Genomic DNA, 16,707 nt, shown 5'->3' with positions numbered 1-16,707 from the left:
AGCACTATGGTTCTTACAACGTTTATCTATGCATGGGCGAAAAAATTAACATTATAATATTTTCTCGCGGCAGCCATATTTAGTTAAATAATATCCGTAGCGTTTTCTCCGCGCGCGTACAACTTATTTTCAGCCTCGGGAGGCTGGTAGTTGTGTCTCGCTTTCAATTTCCGCCTATTAAAATATCGCGGGATGCATTTACCGCTCCTTTCGTGCGCCCTCTAATTTTTCATAGAAAAGCGCTGCAGCAATCTCGCGAAGTAGAGCTCTCTCCGTTGGATTAAATTTACGCGAATAAGCGGAAACGCACACGCGCTTAATGTTTGCCTAATATCGCGCGATGCTCGATCTCGATGTGTGGGCGCGTTCGACGCCGATCATGAGAAAAAAGGGAATAAAGAGCGAAAGGGAGGAGGAGGAGGAAGAACAATTCCGACGCGGAGAGAGAATACGCGAGCACAATAGAATATGGGCAGGTGAAGGCGTATCGCGGCTACACTGGGAATATCGGCTGTTGAGAGAGCGCGCGCGGGATATCGGGCGGGGTTATCCGATGTGCGCCAGTATGTACATGCGAGCAGCTATTGATTCACGGCTGGTTACATTGAATAGTATACTTGCATACGCGCAGTAGAAAGTGAATCGCATTAATCAGCCGACGATGCGCCTTAGCGCGCCGCTCTGATTACACGAGCTTGTCGCGAGCCGCCGCCGCCGCCGCCGCGTGCGTTTCTCATTATGCGGATGCGTGTACATGCGTGGTTAGCCGCCAACAAATTTATTACGCGTCGATTCGCGTTATCGAGCTGTATGTATTAAACATGGAAATATGCGCGATCGGGATTCGAGGGATGTAACACGTGCCGTCCCTTTAGCGTCCGTGATACTTTAATTAATGAGTGTTGCGGCCTACGTTGCGTGTTATTTCCCCTTAACTCATTTGCATCAGACGCGGATATATCCGTTTAATTTCGCTGTTATCACGCAGGTAGATAATCGCGATTTCTCACTGAAGATGGTCGAGTCAGAAAAATCATATGTTTCTGATATGTTTTATTATATTTGATGTTGATTTGAAAAAACGTCTGGTGATACGGGCATATTTTGCGAAACTACTTAAGTGATGCAAATGCACCGAGAAACCCATTTAGTTGAATTAAATCAAATTCTCGTTTAGACATGGGCAAATAAATGTTTTAGTTAAACCAACTCCATGTGGCGAACGTTAGAAATTACATTGATCACATATATATTATAATATATTATATTACATCATATATATATACATTTGTTATATTATCACGTATATCATATTCGCCCAACATACGTAATCAATATAATTTTGCCAACATTTGCCCACATTCGCTTATATTTACCATATTGTGTGGAGCCCAGCTTTATAAGAACCAAAGTTCGGTTTTCTGAACCAAATCTTTTTCCTTTTCGTCTTAGAGAACCAAATCTTGGTTCTTATAACCAAAACATTTGTTCACCCATATCCAAGAAAGAATATTTGATTAAACTAGATGGGTTTCTCAGTGTGGGTTAAAATATTTCTCTCTCTCTCTCTCTCTCTCTTCAGTCTTCGCTTGGCATCTTTGTTTCATTTAGATGTGCGACAAAATTTACGGCCTGGCGCTGGTAAATTTTAAGTTGCGAAAGCTTCCGCTTTCGTAATTTCTCTACAAACGTTCCCGGAACGTCTAGCCCGAGCGACTTTATGATACATGCCGAACATATTTTTATCGTTGCTCCGGTTACGCGTGTTTCGTTTTTATTAGTCGCAGCAAATATCTCGCCCGTGTCTATTTGTTCTTATCATGCGACGAAAGCGTTACGCACTTGCGATAGTCCGAGAGCGAGAAAGGATTGAGAGCCTGTCGTAGGACACGTGGATCTCAATCGATGCCGCTGCCGATTTTCGTTTCAGGACCCGCTGGCGAGTTACGACGTCAACGGCCACGACGAAGATCCGATGCCGAGGTACGACTTGGTCGATAGTAATAGACACGGCACCAGGTGCGCTGGAGAGGTCGCAGCCACTGCCAACAATTCTATTTGCGCCGTAGGCGTTGCTTACGGAGCTGGTGTGGGTGGTGAGTGCTCCAAAAAGCATTATTTAACACTTCGATTCGCTATGCAGTCAAAAGGGTTTCCTGCGTAATCGTGCACAATTTCCTTCTTCTTCTTCTTCTTCTTCTTGTGCGCATAACCCAAAGACACGCCTCGACTCGCGGGAATTTTTATTCCAATCTACGAGCTCTTGGGTCGCGCTGCGTAATACGAAAAATGGATTGCTATTGGAAAATTTATCGCGCGAAGATTTTAGGTGAGATAAAAATGAGACTTTAAAGGAATGAGATACGATCGATCGTGAGCGAAGTTTATTACCCTTCATTGTCGTCTTGACACGTATATTCGTCAGATGAAATATATTCGTCAGATGAAAAATACTTTTTACACAGCATATATACACCGTCCTCTGTATGAAAGAAAAGTAATCTATAGGGGTGGGAAATTCAAAACACTGAAAACGGCCATTTCATTTGCACCAATCTAATATTATAAAATATATCGATATTTTTCCTCTTTTTCTTTCTCTCTCTCTCTCTCTCTCTCTCTTTCTCTCTTCCTCTCTTTCTCCTTTTTTCTATCTATCTATCTATCTATCTCTTTTAAAATATTTGCTTTATTAACGGAAGGAAGAAACGTCCGAATGTAACGAATCTTCGAGAACAACGCATAGTTCAATCTCAAGCAATCACTTAAAACCGCTGGCAATCCCGTTTCCAATTAGCGTCAGAGAAATCGGCGTCGGAATTCGCGCTGTTACAAGCGACACGTGTTTATAATATGCAAAATTGGTACCGCGAGACGCCGCATCATTTTCGGATTAGAATTCGGGATTGGCAATAGCCTGCTATACACGTTTCATTCGGAACCGATCCAAATCGGAGCGCGGCACCCAATTTCGACCTTGTGAATTGGATCCTCTGACCTACGTGCCGCGGGAATTGTGTGGGATAATTAACTCGGCAAACACGAGATGCATGCTGTTTAACTATTCGGAGACTTCTGATATACGCGTATACTGCGTCGGATGCTCCTCGGAAATCTGTTTTTATAAGCTCGCGTGTCATCCGATGCGCATACGCGCAGACTGTTCTTTATGAATATACCAATAGATATTATATAACGTTCTTATATATTAATACATCATTATATAAAGTTATAATATTAGTAATATAATTATTCACATATTTACAAATATGTTAATAAATTATATATTTACAAATATGTTAATAAATTATATATTTACAAATATGGTAATAAATTTGGTGTTACTTTAACACGGGAAACGTGTTGAAAACTACGCAAATAATGTCAAATTAACGCATTCATCTCGTAAACATATGTTCTCTATGTCAACACAAGTAACACTTGTTGGCTATTTAACTAAATAACACAAAATTTTAGTGGATCGTTTTTTAAACCAAACTTTTTACCGTCTATATAATTATATAAATTGTCATGAATATTTTATAATTATAACGTTATATACGTGTATACGTATGTATATATGTGTGCATATATCGTAAGTTTATTTTTAAACAGGTGTCCGGATGTTGGACGGCGACGTGACGGACGCCGTCGAAGCGAGATCGTTGAGTTTAAATCCTCAACACATTGACATTTATAGCGCATCGTGGGGACCAGATGACGATGGTAAAACCGTGGACGGTCCGGGTGAACTGGCCACTAGAGCTTTCATCGAGGGCATTACCAAGGTGAGTGCTCGTCACCGGGGATTTTATCGCAGTCGGTTTCGCGTTCGTGTTCTCGATTTCATAAAAAGATTGAAGGGGGGAAAAAGGCGATTCATTAGGAATATACTCCTGATGAAAATCTTAATTGCCGCACTCTTTGCGTCGCCGCGTCTTTGACGAAAGAAGGTATGCCGGATACCTCGTAGCTGCAAACTTCGACGTAGCGGCGTAATCCACTTAGGACTGCAATTTTCTTCGCTATAATTTCCTGCGCTATGACAAGATAAATGCAATTAGCTGGGAGAGAGGTACCCTCGTGCGACATGGGAGCTTCTAAGTTGCTTCAAGACGCTTCCTCATCCTTGAGCGTCAAGCTGCAGGGGATCCTGAAGCTTCGCGTTACTATGCTTATATTCTGTTAACGCGCCGCATAAAGGAACGTTATTATCTGCAAAATTCGAGCGAAACCATTAGGTTACGGGGAGTCCTGCCGGCCAGAAAAGAAACGTTTCCTCTTCTTTCTTCTTTTCTCTCGGAAACTCTCGCGAATAAATTGATAGTTCATGTGAGAATCGCGAGGATTATCATAAGCGTCGGGATAACAAACGCGACCGATCGATAAACTATTTCGCACGACGCCGCGATGCCGAAATGCCGATGCCGGAAATTGTTCTCGCGTAACTGGAAATCACGGCGTTCTGCGATTTTTCTACGAGTCGGAATTCCGCTGGAATCGCCGGGTGCAGCCACTTAAATCTTCCTTCTTCGAAGGGAAAAAGAGGGAATTCAACACCCTTCCTGATTGGAGTTAACAAACTCCACAGTTCGATTATCGCGCGCATCCCCGTTTCTTATATATCGCGCGAAAGGAATGCATTTAACTCGCTAATGCCCTTCTTCGTGGAACTAAACAGACAGGAAGAAGTTGTTTTAAGAACCGTAACCTTCGCCATTACAGATTCCTTCGAGACTCGTTGAATGAGCACGGCGGAAACTCGGTCACTCGTCTTCCGGTCGTTACGAGACACCTGTGCACGTCCGTGCAGCGATTTTCGGCCATTGCTCTGATCCAAATGAACTTTCCTAATCAAAATTTCATCCTGTTCTCTCAACTCTAAAATTCATTCATTTCAAGTTTCGTAAGAGGTCAGAGAGAAGTATACCTCGCACAGGTGTTTTCGTCTCTCAATTTCGTCTCTCGATTTATCAAGGACGGTTGACGCGCTTTCTGCTTTTACCAGCTGAGGACGTGCGAAAATAGGTCAATGAATGGATTATCTCAAAAAATGGGTTATTTTATCGGCGCGGGATCAAAATATTGAATGATAGCAAAAAGGTTATTAATAGCAACGGCCGACACTTTAATTAAAATATCATGTTACTGTTATTGACAAACAAAAATACTTGCAATATCGTGCGAACTTCTGCAAACACCTAATATTATTATACAAAGCATTGTCAAGATATACTCTCCCTTTAAGGAGCACTCACCGCGCAACGAGCGTGCACGAGGCATACAATCACGAATGCACAATCCCGTCGCACAGAAGTTGTTGTTTCGAGTCTCACGAGCAAAATTCATTCGCGCTATTAACGCGAGTGACGGTGTCCGAGCGACTGGGCGGGTGCGTCGCGAAATGAAATGAAATTCGCACAAATGTATCATGCAAAAGCGTTCCCCGGGATCTTCCGAGTTTCGGCGCGACAATGGCCATTGTCGTTCCCGATGTATACGCCGCTCGCGCGCGCGCGCCAGCGCGGAAGCGACTCTTCGATCGCATTCGCAGTGTCCCTTTATCGTGATCCCAGAACGGCGAACTTCAGCATTGAGTGGGGCCTCCCTGTACCTCAAGGAACGATCATTAAAGCGCAGATACCTAGTATTAAAGCCGAGCCATCAAGAACTGTCGGCAAACTACGGCTAAAGATTCCCGGTACAGGCTATTTCCGCGATCCCCATGATCCACGTGAGATACTTCGCCCTGTTCCACAGACGTGATGGCTACGGCCGACAGCCGTGGTCGCCAGGAACTCGCTGCGGAATCGTTTGCGAGCCGCCAAAGTACTCAGACTGTTATTCTGCAGTAGGAGCGGTTTTATATGGCAACACTTAGAGATGGATCCGAGCAACAAGATTTTCAACGAGTCTCGTTGATGTCGTTATTCGGATTGCACGAATGTGGTTGAAATTTGGGGCCACCTTTTGGGGCCAAAGTTTTCTTTCAAATTCATCTCAGAAAAAAGACAATAAAAATATGTCAATGTTAACACAAATGAGTAAGAAAAATGAAAGAGATTGTGCGCGCGCGCGAACATTCATTCGTTTGCACAAGTCATCAGGACTTTCGGTTGGAATTTTAATTTATCTTCGCGCGTGCGCTGTCTTCGCAATGAATAGTTGGCTTCCGCGCTCTAATGATTAACAAACTATTTTTTTCTAGTCCGGGACATTCGTTAGTGTACAAAAGTGCTACCCTTTGCTCGCACGGAACGCTGGGATTATTTGCAGAATTTTTTATCTTTGTAGTTTAGCGCGCGCGTTTGAATTTTGTCGATTATAATAATCTTCCGGGCACTCGTTTTCAGTTGTGTTCAAAAGCAAACTATGTTTTTTTCTAATATGTATCGTTCCACGGAACGCAAAACTACTGTCATTTGTTTGCACAAGCCACTGGGATTCTCGGCAGAAATGTTGATTTTTGTGAATATTCGTGCACGCGAATTCTTTCCGTTCTTTTTGTTTATTTACGTTAATACTGAAACATTTTTTGCACAATTTTATTATTTTTTGCATATTTTTGTCCTTTTGTTGAGATTAAACTGAAAAAGAATTTTTTTCATTTTCGCTCGAAGATCGCTCCGGATTTCAATCACATTTGCGCGAATATGATTGGAGAGAACGGCATGACGAATGACTGCGTGTTGATGCTCTACTAGGAATGAGCGGCCTGTAATATCATTTGCGAGAAGATCGAGATGTTAGTTACTGCGAGCTCGAAGATGATATAATTTTGTATGGTAATAATATTGCGCGCTATCATCGGCCGTCTCGACATCCGTCCGCGGACGGACGCTCTTCGTATCTTCTTTCAACGCCAGCGTCGTAATCGTCGGTGGAATCGTCGACGAAACGATGACAGACGTAATTCGATTAGCACGACGACGACGACAACGACGACGGCGACGGAGAACTCTCCTCCAGCTAGACCGGGTTTAATAGACTCGCTCTGCGGGGTCAACCCTCAGAAAGTTTCTAATTGGGTGCTTTTAAGCGACCGGCTCGCCCGCGCGCTCGAGCCGCGCTAGCACGTATTACCATTTTAAACTTACTGCCGGCTTACGTAGCCGTAAGTCATATGCAAATGTCAGTATGGTCGGCGCAAAACTCGTTGGAATACACGGAAACGCCGTATCTGGCGAGACGTATCGAACGGAAGAAACGGCCGCAGGTGCATCACCGCCGAAATTCATAAGAGATGAGCGCGGTAGTTCGCGAGACTGGGCGGCTGGCAGACGCGCGAATCGCCGTAGGCAACTTTATCGTTTATTCGCCGTAAAATGTATTGCAGTGATATCGAGATTTCAAAGGTATACGGAAGAAAATAATTGGGGAGGAAATCACATTGTTTGAAATGTTTTAGAAACCCGAAACTTTGGTTCTGTATTAATGCATTTCCTACAAGTTCCGTAAAACTTGGGGAATCTTGAGATATATCATTACACAAGCTATTGTCTTATTTTGATGATGTAAATGGTTAAGTTTATATCACTGTCCGTGTTTTCCATGTTGAGTCTTGAGGAAAAATTTATCATAGAAAATTTAATATGAAGATAATTACATTAATTAACCATTCATCAAGGCAAGATAATAATAACCTATATGGTATTCTTCAAGTTCGACGGAATTTATATATAGGATTATAGTGAATCAGAATTTTATCTTAGAATATGACTCCTTGATTTGTATATACAGAATAAACTATAAAAGGATGATAAAATTTTTTTAACCGATGTACGAAATACTATTACTTGCGATTTATTAAAAAAAAACTCGAACTATCGCTACAAGTCGCGCACGTAATAGTAACAGCTTGCTCTTGTTTTAAAAGTAATTTTTGCGTATCGTTGTTATATCCGACTGACATTTGTAGACGCGACGATACGACCTACGAGCAATGAAATGAACAAAGCTCTTTCCGGCAGTGATATTAAATAGCCTCGTTTCGTCGAGATTGCTTTTATCTCGTGATTCCTTTTAAGATATCCCGCTCGATAGAGCCCAATGCTGACATTTGTATTCTCGGTGACCTATCTTTATTATCAACGCATGAACAAAGCCCTTCGTGCCTAGAACGTGGGCTAGGAACTAGGAGAGACTATTGAGAGGCTTGAGTGAGTCGGCCTTGAGAAATTTCGCTCTCTTACGCTTTTCTATTTCACGAACCTTCATTAATTCGATCAGATTACTACGACATAACAGACGTTTCATCGTATTTTTCTGTAATTGAAATTTATTTCTTGCATTAAAACTAAAATTTACGCGATGTAATCTGTATTGCACAATACTTAAACTGTGCATATGCATAAGTGTATAATAAAATCTGTGCGATATAGTATATTTTCATACAAAACATGTCAGAAATTTACGCGCTGCGTAATTTAACGTAACACAATTCATTCGCGGAACCCATACGAACCCATCGTTGAATTTATACGTGTTATTTCTTACTATAGTTGAGTTAATTAAAGCGCATAACGAGCCGTTTAATGAACACTTTGCTCGACTGTTTTACTTCAATATGCGACACCTAACTGGGAGAGGGACGACAGGCTTATATTATATCGCGGAAAGCCTAAGAGAGCAACCAAAATACAAGTGGTAACCAACTGTATCGAGCATTGTGTTATCCCTGTAGTAGCTTGGCGTTGCATGCAGCTGCACAGCAGGTATTTAGTACGACGACAATTCCCTTTGTAAGCGTATCGGATTATACACCATCTTATATTCGACAGAGGCGAATGCACACGACTGACTCGGAATTCTCTTTGGGGCCGCGCTAACAGATTCGATAACCTCGCCCTTTGGTCAACAGAATCGTAACTATAGGGCTCATATTTCGTATGTTACCGGTAGAATTACAAGGGATATGCACCTGTGCGTTACTGTTTACGTCAAGTCGGGTTAACACACGTGCGCTTACAATTTCTTCGCGACATTTGCGATTTTGTCACGTTATCTTCTTATTTCCTTTAAAACGAATAAAAATGTTAGTTTACCGAGTAAAATAATAATTTTTAATTTAAATTACGATAAAGCAGAGGGAAAGCAATGCACGTGATACGCAGTGCTAACGTCCATCATTTTAACTCAACTTTATATTCCGCAAAAAATATAGATTTAAATAAGAGACTTGAAGATATTTGATCGACCGAAATAAGAAAAAATATTTAGCAGTAGTATAGATTTATGAGAAAGATTGTGAAGAAACATCTTTACGGAGAATGTAGAGCGTAACTGTAGAGCGTAATGCACAATAACAGTTTCAATTTAGCCAATTTATGTGTCGCACCAGTAGGAGAGGCCGGTTTCTTAGTACGAGTCTGGGCGTCTGATGCAGCTACGTTGATACCTTATCACTTTACGATCAAATAGCCTACTGATCAAAGGCTCGAGCACTATATTACTGAATTAGTTAAGTCTCAAAGAGAGTTCAGAGTTCGTGGTCACGTCTATGTGCATATAGGTGTGCACGGCGGCTGGTCTTATCACGTAATAGCCGAACCTTTAGTCTCAGTAAAATGAACCTCTATGATCTCTCGGTAAAATTAAATAATTTGTGTACGGCATATGAAATGAAATATTACCGGGACATATCTGTACAAGGAAGATCCGCGGCTTAACATGGACAATCGAATTTACACGCGACGATAGCGAGACGGTATTTGTTAGAAGCCTCCGGTTTCTTATCTTCTTTACGGGAAAAGTCGCAATGTGGCAGGTTTTAATCGAACACACCTGAATTTTCCTAAACGAATTTGTCGATGAAATCCATGGAAAAGATGAAAAACCCCCCAGTTTTTTTTTCCTATCCTACAAAACTATAACGTTAAACTTCGCAATTATCTTCACGTTAGCGATTATCCAATTTATCCGCGGAACCTCCGTCATCATTTCCTTTCCGAGTAAACACATTCCGCGCGAATTACGTCCAACACTTCAGTGATTCGGCCGAAGATTGAAAGTTCAAAGAGCAGTTCTCTCAAAAAGAACTTTTTAATTTGCTAATGACGGTGCATAGAGGAAATCACGGGTCGCGGCAATTCAACCCTGACTTCTCGGAAGCCATTAGCGCTAAACATCAGACATCGTCGACCTCCTAACAACGGTTTCGTTCCGAATCATCTACTACTTCGTCTTCGGGCGAGCGCGCGCGCAGAAAGCGGCTTTAACATGCAAAGTGTCCCGAACTTCTAAAGCGCCTTAAGCGTTTCGAGCGTCTTAAAACCAACTANGGGGGGGGGGGGGGAAAAAGTCGACCGCGTCTAAAGTATCTAAAGCGGCAAAGCCAGATTCACTTGAGCCTGACGCTAGAAGCGGTAAATACGCCCGTTAAATCTCGTCGCTCGAGTCCCGCGTTACATAAATTCGCTCGGCCGCGCGATGTTACGCTCTTCTCGCGATTCTCACGCGAAGACCGCCATCGCAATTAACAGATCCACTCGAATTCTATTTCTAAAACAACTCCGGCTGATTCTCGATCATCAGGGTCGCAGCGGCAAGGGTTCCATCTTCGTGTGGGCGTCCGGAAACGGCGGCCGAGACCACGACAACTGTAACTGCGACGGCTACACCAACAGCATCTGGACCTTGTCCATTAGCAGTGCAACTGAGAACGGCCTCGTGCCCTGGTACAGCGAGGCGTGCTCGTCGACCCTCGCCACCACCTACAGCTCGGGTGCGACGGGCGAGAAGCAGGTCGTCACGACGGACCTACACCATCATTGTACCAGCAGCCACACCGGCACGTCCGCGTCGGCGCCGCTGGCCGCCGGCATCTGTGCCCTCGCCCTCGAGGCGAACCGGGAGCTGACCTGGAGGGACATGCAACACATCGTGGTCAGGACCGCCAAGCCTGCGAACCTCCAGGCGCCTGATTGGGTGGTCAACGGTGTCGGCAGAAACGGTAAGTGCGCGTTGGATTTTCCCAGCAGAAAGGAGAACTTCTGGGCTTTCGAAGAACCTCCGTGTAGGAGAAGTTACGTAACGTTAAGAGATAATCAATCCGCGCTCTTGGAAAGCGTAATTAGAAGCCGGGAAGATATTTGTCGGAGGAAATCACTTGTCACTAATACATGGAAGAAGCAATTATCAGTTGGTGTAATTGAATTTTTGCTCGGGGGCTACACTCAAACTCGGTTGTAAGAACAGAAAAATTCTTGTAGGAGATTCCTACTCAATCAATTGTTCTCAGTCGTCTCAATCGAGTTTTAAGGCGGTATTTACAGTCGAATCTTATATTTAAGATCGTCTTAAGTCCACTTTCAGATACTGTACAATTCATTCCATTGATTACGAGACATTTCAAGATAAACCTAAGACGATCTTAAGTATAAAATTTTATTATGAATATCGTTCTTAATACAGTTGAATGTTCACGCGAATATTCTCAGTTACGGTAAAAGAAATATCGCCTCTTGTCGTCGAGTTCTCATCCCTTGTCGCCGAGTTTTCATCTGGTCTCTATTCTATTGCGGGAAGTGAATTCTTTTTTCTATGTATCAATGTTAAACTTCTAATTGAATAAGAAATTTATTTCTCATGATAATATAGTTCGGCAATCATGCGATCGATATATACTTATAATATTCTTAGTAATGTACTTTAGATTATATGAGGTCCCTCTTCGGGAAATAACTAAAAAATCGGGATAACAAAGCTTGCGATATCACTTAAATATAGATAGTTAAAAGTAGCGTTAGACATGAGAATCGATTCAACATCGTAGTTGAATATGTTCAACAGTGAGCCACAGCTTCGGTTACGGGTTGATGGATGCCACTGCCATGGTACGCTTAGCAAGAAGGTGGAGGACTGTTCCGGAACAACACAAATGCGAGGTATCGGCGCCGCACACGGGCAGGTAAGAGGCAGGGAAAGGGCAAAAGTTGAGTAAAAAGGGTTTTAATATCGGCGTTTCTCTTATCTTCGAGACGACTCACACGAAGAAAGATATAACGATTACACGAAAGATTTGTCAGTCGTATGAAAAGCGCTTAAAACCGAGAGATAAAATCGAGATTTGACCGTACAGATTGCTATTTGTCCCTTGGGGCAGCAAGCATGCCTCTCGCAGATTACGGATCCGTTGGAGCATGTCGACCATCGTCAAGCGGGCTTTACCCATTCGACATTGCACGGGAATCCTGGTAACTGTGTGTAATGCGCCGTTTACATCGTCAAGGGTTGTAACTACCAGCGACACAGATCGTAATTCGCGCGATGCAACGGACGAGCGCGTTATCATTCTCGAGTTAAGCTTCTTCGAATCTCTACTGAAAATATAAACCCTTAAGAACTATGAGACGCTTCGAGAAAACAACAAATCGCCGGCGCGATTTAATATCCCTCGTTTTATCACGTCGGCGAAAAAGAAGTAAGAGTCAGAAACGTTTAAATAATATAAATTTAAAGTGGACTTTTAGTTTGACGTATCAACGATAAATAAAATTTCTACCTCTTTGATTTGCATTCGCTGAAACAATATATCCGATTACCGTGAAAAGCACATTCGAGAAGTGGCAGTTCCATAGAGAATAGAGAAATATTTAACAAATAATACGCAATTGACCGAGAAGCACGAGTAACGATTTAAGGTAGTCGTTTCGCAGAGTGTCGTATTTTCAGTATTAAGGAGGCCACTCATAAATTTAGTATTTATCAAGCAAAATTACATTTCTCTACATTTATTCTACCTAAGTAATAAATGTTTATTTGAAATGAAATTGAGATAGACATACACAATATTATAAATACGAAAATATTTTTATTTTTATTTTTCTTATTAATGCTATTTTATGCATTAATTGATTTAATAAAGACACACTGGTAATATAAAAAGGTATACGAGTGTTTAAAGTCGGTATTCATAGTCGGATCTTGCGTATTAGGCTATCTTAAGTTCATCTTCAGATATTGTATTTCATTGGCTCATTCATTTCATTAGTTGCAATACATTTGAAGATGAATTCAAGACAGTCTTAAATATAAGATCTGACTATGAATATCAGTCTATATATGAGCATATATATGTGTGTTTCGAGTATCACTATAAGTTATGAACTTTACACCGCTACATTTTCAAAACAAAGTAGTCAACAATTTTGAAATTTTTGTATAATATCTCTATTGTTAGTCCTTAATATCACAGTAGTTTTTCATAAAAATCCTACATGTGGTTTGGGAGAAATTAAAAATAGAAGTTAGAAATAAGATAATATTATGAACATAACTTCAAGGAACGCGTATAAAAAGTACCATCTTCAGTTGCGAATATCTCAACTCGAATGGTCAATCTACTTATAATTGCGTTATTAGGTTATATTTAAATCTATATATAGTGCAAGTTTCGACGAATTCTGAAAAAATTAATTTTATGCTACTTTAAAAATGAAGCAACACGTATATAACGCTGGTAAAAATATTCGCGCGGCAGAAGTTTGCGAGTGCGACGCTTGACCCGAATTTTCATCTACTTTCTAGGCCAATACCGCCAAAGAGTCAATTGATTCTCGACTTACATGTCAAGGAGTGCAGCGGCGTTAATTTCCTGGAGCACGTTCAGGTAAGTTGAGCGCTCGCACGTGACATCGCTAATTAGAAGACTTGCTTGGCGTCACGAGGCGCCGGCGGAGCTTTGGAGAGTACGACGATATTTTCGCGGTCGCGGTCGAGAGACGCCGGAATTTTATTCACCCGCCATTCGGCATCGTGTCACGTCGCGTCTACGGGAAACTAAAAGCGAACTACACTCACGCTAAGTGGTTTCGCTTACCCGATTCTCGTCAGATTAACTTACGGTTTACTAACGATCGCATCTATGCCGGCGGGGCGTAATTATTAGGCCGTGCACAAGAGCACGCGCGCGTTCAAATCATATTAAGGAAGGTAGAAGTAAATCTAATTAATTGCTTTTATTTGATTACCGGCAAAGTTCCTCTCGTAAAGTCGCGTGCGCTCGGCGATTTTTCTTTGTTTTTTTTTTCTCGTAATTTGCGAATCAATTTTTTCGCGGAGTGTTGCACACGTTGATCATAATGAGATAATAAGTCGGTAGAGGAACTCGACGCGAATGTTTGTACGATATTAGCTCGTACGTATCGAAAGGTCCGTAACGAACAGACGAGTGTTGGCGACGTGAACAAGGGATGGTACACGCGATTGACGATAATGGCACGATACCATTTCTCTTGTTGTAGGCGAAAGTATCGCTGATGGCGACGAGACGGGGGGATCTTCAGATACAGCTAACGTCCCCTCAAGGCACGAGGAGCACTCTTCTCGCCAAGAGGCCGCACGACGTTTCGAAGGCCGGTTTCAGTCAATGGCCGTTCATGTCGGTGCACACGTGGGGTGAGAGACCGCACGGCACTTGGAGATTAGAAATTCACAATGAGGGTCGATACCTCGGTAAGTCGATCATGTCGCATTGCATCTCTCACGTTTTCTTTCTTCTTTTGGGCATGATAATCGCGCGGAATGTCTGATTAACGGGGACGCGTGATTGTTGTGCCCGAAGAAGCCGCGATACTAATTTTAACGCGATACTAATTAAGATTGCGTCCGCATTTTTAACTTCGCCCTTCTCTTCTCGCTGATAAATTAATATCGCCAAAGTTTTTTATCCTTTGCTGAGACTAATAATATCGGCGCAGTTATCGGGGAGTTGTTTAGCTGATCAAGTAACTCTCGGATGGGAGATGTCTTAATTAACGAAGTTACTTTTAACATTGTAAGAACTGCGCCCGTCACGTTGACGGGCCTTCATCCGCAACTTTTCTAGTTTGCATTAAAGTTCGGAAATTTTGCGACTTTTAATGGGGCCTGAGTTTGTGCGATACCTTAACACGCGAAAATTAACACGGGCCGTTTGCGGTGTTCGTCAAGATACGAAATAATCATCTTCTCAGGTGGATCATCAATTTTCATTTCATTGAGTAGCCGAAAGATGTGTATGTACGTAGCGAACGAACAACGAATAGACAGCGAATGCGAAAGTTCGCTGTCACGAATCGGAAAATATGTGCGCTTTAACGAATCCGAAAAGAAGGTTCATATAGATACAGAAAGGTATCCTACCTTATTCTTAATAAGATTACTTAGTCTTCTCCGCAATCGGTTTTATTAACATATTAATTTTTGATAAAGTTATTAATATTCAAAATCAAAAGTTCGATTTTTCGCCAGAAAATTTCTTCTCTTTTCGTTTGTAAAAAAAAAAACGCTATAACAGATATCGAAAAAATCCTACGACGGAAATTAGATAATCAGAGACTAGATAATCTTACTAAGAATATTTATGCAAAACTACAACTAAATCGGTTCAATAGTTCCCGAGGTATTTTAGATACCGATTAGTGATGACGAGTTACACGGAAACAGTAATAACAACTATTTGTAATGGGCTTCATGTGATATGTAAATAAAAATATAAAGAATCATCCTTCAGAAGGACATCTCCATAAAATCAACAATGTGGTCAGCAGAAAAATTCAAACATTGAGCGTTATTTTGAGCTGCCCATATGTATATACATATAGCCCGTTAATTAACGCTGAAATTAACGAGAAAGGAGAGGATGACCGGACAGATTCAATTGGCCAATGAATGTCTCGAGATCCTGACGTTCTCAGTGACAGTAAACGGCCCTCTCTTTCTCGTTTATAACATTGTTCCATGAAATATAATTTCTTCAACGAGCACACGTCGAACGCTACTTTGAGTACGTCGATTCATTGTCGACTGATATTCATACGAAGACCATTACGCGCTCCGGGAGCGTAGTCTTAGATTCAAACGTCAAAGACAAAGCCTTCGAGATTACTCCGGCATTAGCCGGCAGCGTCGGGAGATGCCCTTCACTGATCTAAATTTCAAATAGGATTCCACCTCGTTCGCCATAACAATAGTTTCCAAGCGTCTCTCCGCTCCGCCGCCGTAAGGTCACGGTTACTACGTCTCCTGCCGGTAACATCCGCCACTTGCATTCGCATCCGGTCGAAAGTGTCGTCGAGTGTCCGGGGAAGGAGCTCTCGCTTCGATATCGACGCATCCGCGATTCTCGTCGCGAGGGGAACCTACTTTCGCGCCGCTCTCTTCCGCTTTGTTGTTCCCTTCGCAACGACAAATCGCGTAACAAAGGACTAATCCGTTCACACGCGTGACATCCAGACGGAATGGCTTAGACACGTCTAGCACTGCATGCGCATTCCGCGATGCGACGCCGTAGTTGCTCCGCGGTATTCTCGCAGCGCGGCTCGTGTCTGGGACGTCACCGGGAGGGCTCTTACGTAAGCCTCGCGATCACCTAAGAAGGTGCATTATCCCCGGGACCGGATAATTCCAGGATTCGAGCTCTGCACAGCCGAGAGCACAACCTTCTCCCGCTCTCAGCCCCCGACGGCAAATAGCAGCGAGACGTTTCGCGGAGCGAGGACGACGACGAGAACGCGTCGCCGATCTCGAGGCGAGCTACGAAAACTACTCCGGGCTCGCTCATCAAAGCAGATGGCTACGTAAACTTCCTTACGCGCTTATGTGCCCCGACTACACCGTCGTAGAGCCACTCCGTAACGTCGGAGTGGCTGTCCCGGTGGCGGGAGGTCTGCTAGGGATTCGGCTCGCTTTTAGATCCTATCCCGGTGTTTATACTGCCGCGAGTAG

General features: G+C 42.7%; 1 protein-coding gene across 2 annotated transcripts in view; it reads left to right on the top strand.

Moving 5' to 3' along the window:
• Positions 1–16,707, top strand: part of LOC106743879 (furin-like protease 1) — a 293,482-nt gene that overhangs the window by 249,124 nt on the left and 27,651 nt on the right. For both annotated transcript variants that reach the window (XM_014618108.1, XM_014618109.1), the window contains exons 5-10: positions 1,931–2,096; positions 3,616–3,788; positions 10,534–10,951; positions 11,791–11,908; positions 13,528–13,609; positions 14,244–14,454. In XM_014618108.1, coding sequence (XP_014473594.1) covers positions 1,931–2,096; positions 3,616–3,788; positions 10,534–10,951; positions 11,791–11,908; positions 13,528–13,609; positions 14,244–14,454 — 1,168 coding nt within the window. The remainder of the gene's footprint in view (positions 1–1,930; positions 2,097–3,615; positions 3,789–10,533; positions 10,952–11,790; positions 11,909–13,527; positions 13,610–14,243; positions 14,455–16,707) is intronic.

This window comes from Dinoponera quadriceps, unplaced genomic scaffold, assembly GCF_001313825.1.
Source record: "Dinoponera quadriceps isolate SergipeBrazil2010 unplaced genomic scaffold, ASM131382v1 scaffold1070, whole genome shotgun sequence".
NCBI classification, from domain to species: domain Eukaryota; kingdom Metazoa; phylum Arthropoda; class Insecta; order Hymenoptera; family Formicidae; genus Dinoponera; species Dinoponera quadriceps.
The sequence above is the reverse complement of the archived record's forward strand: the minus strand, read 5'-3'. Positions and strand labels throughout refer to the sequence as shown.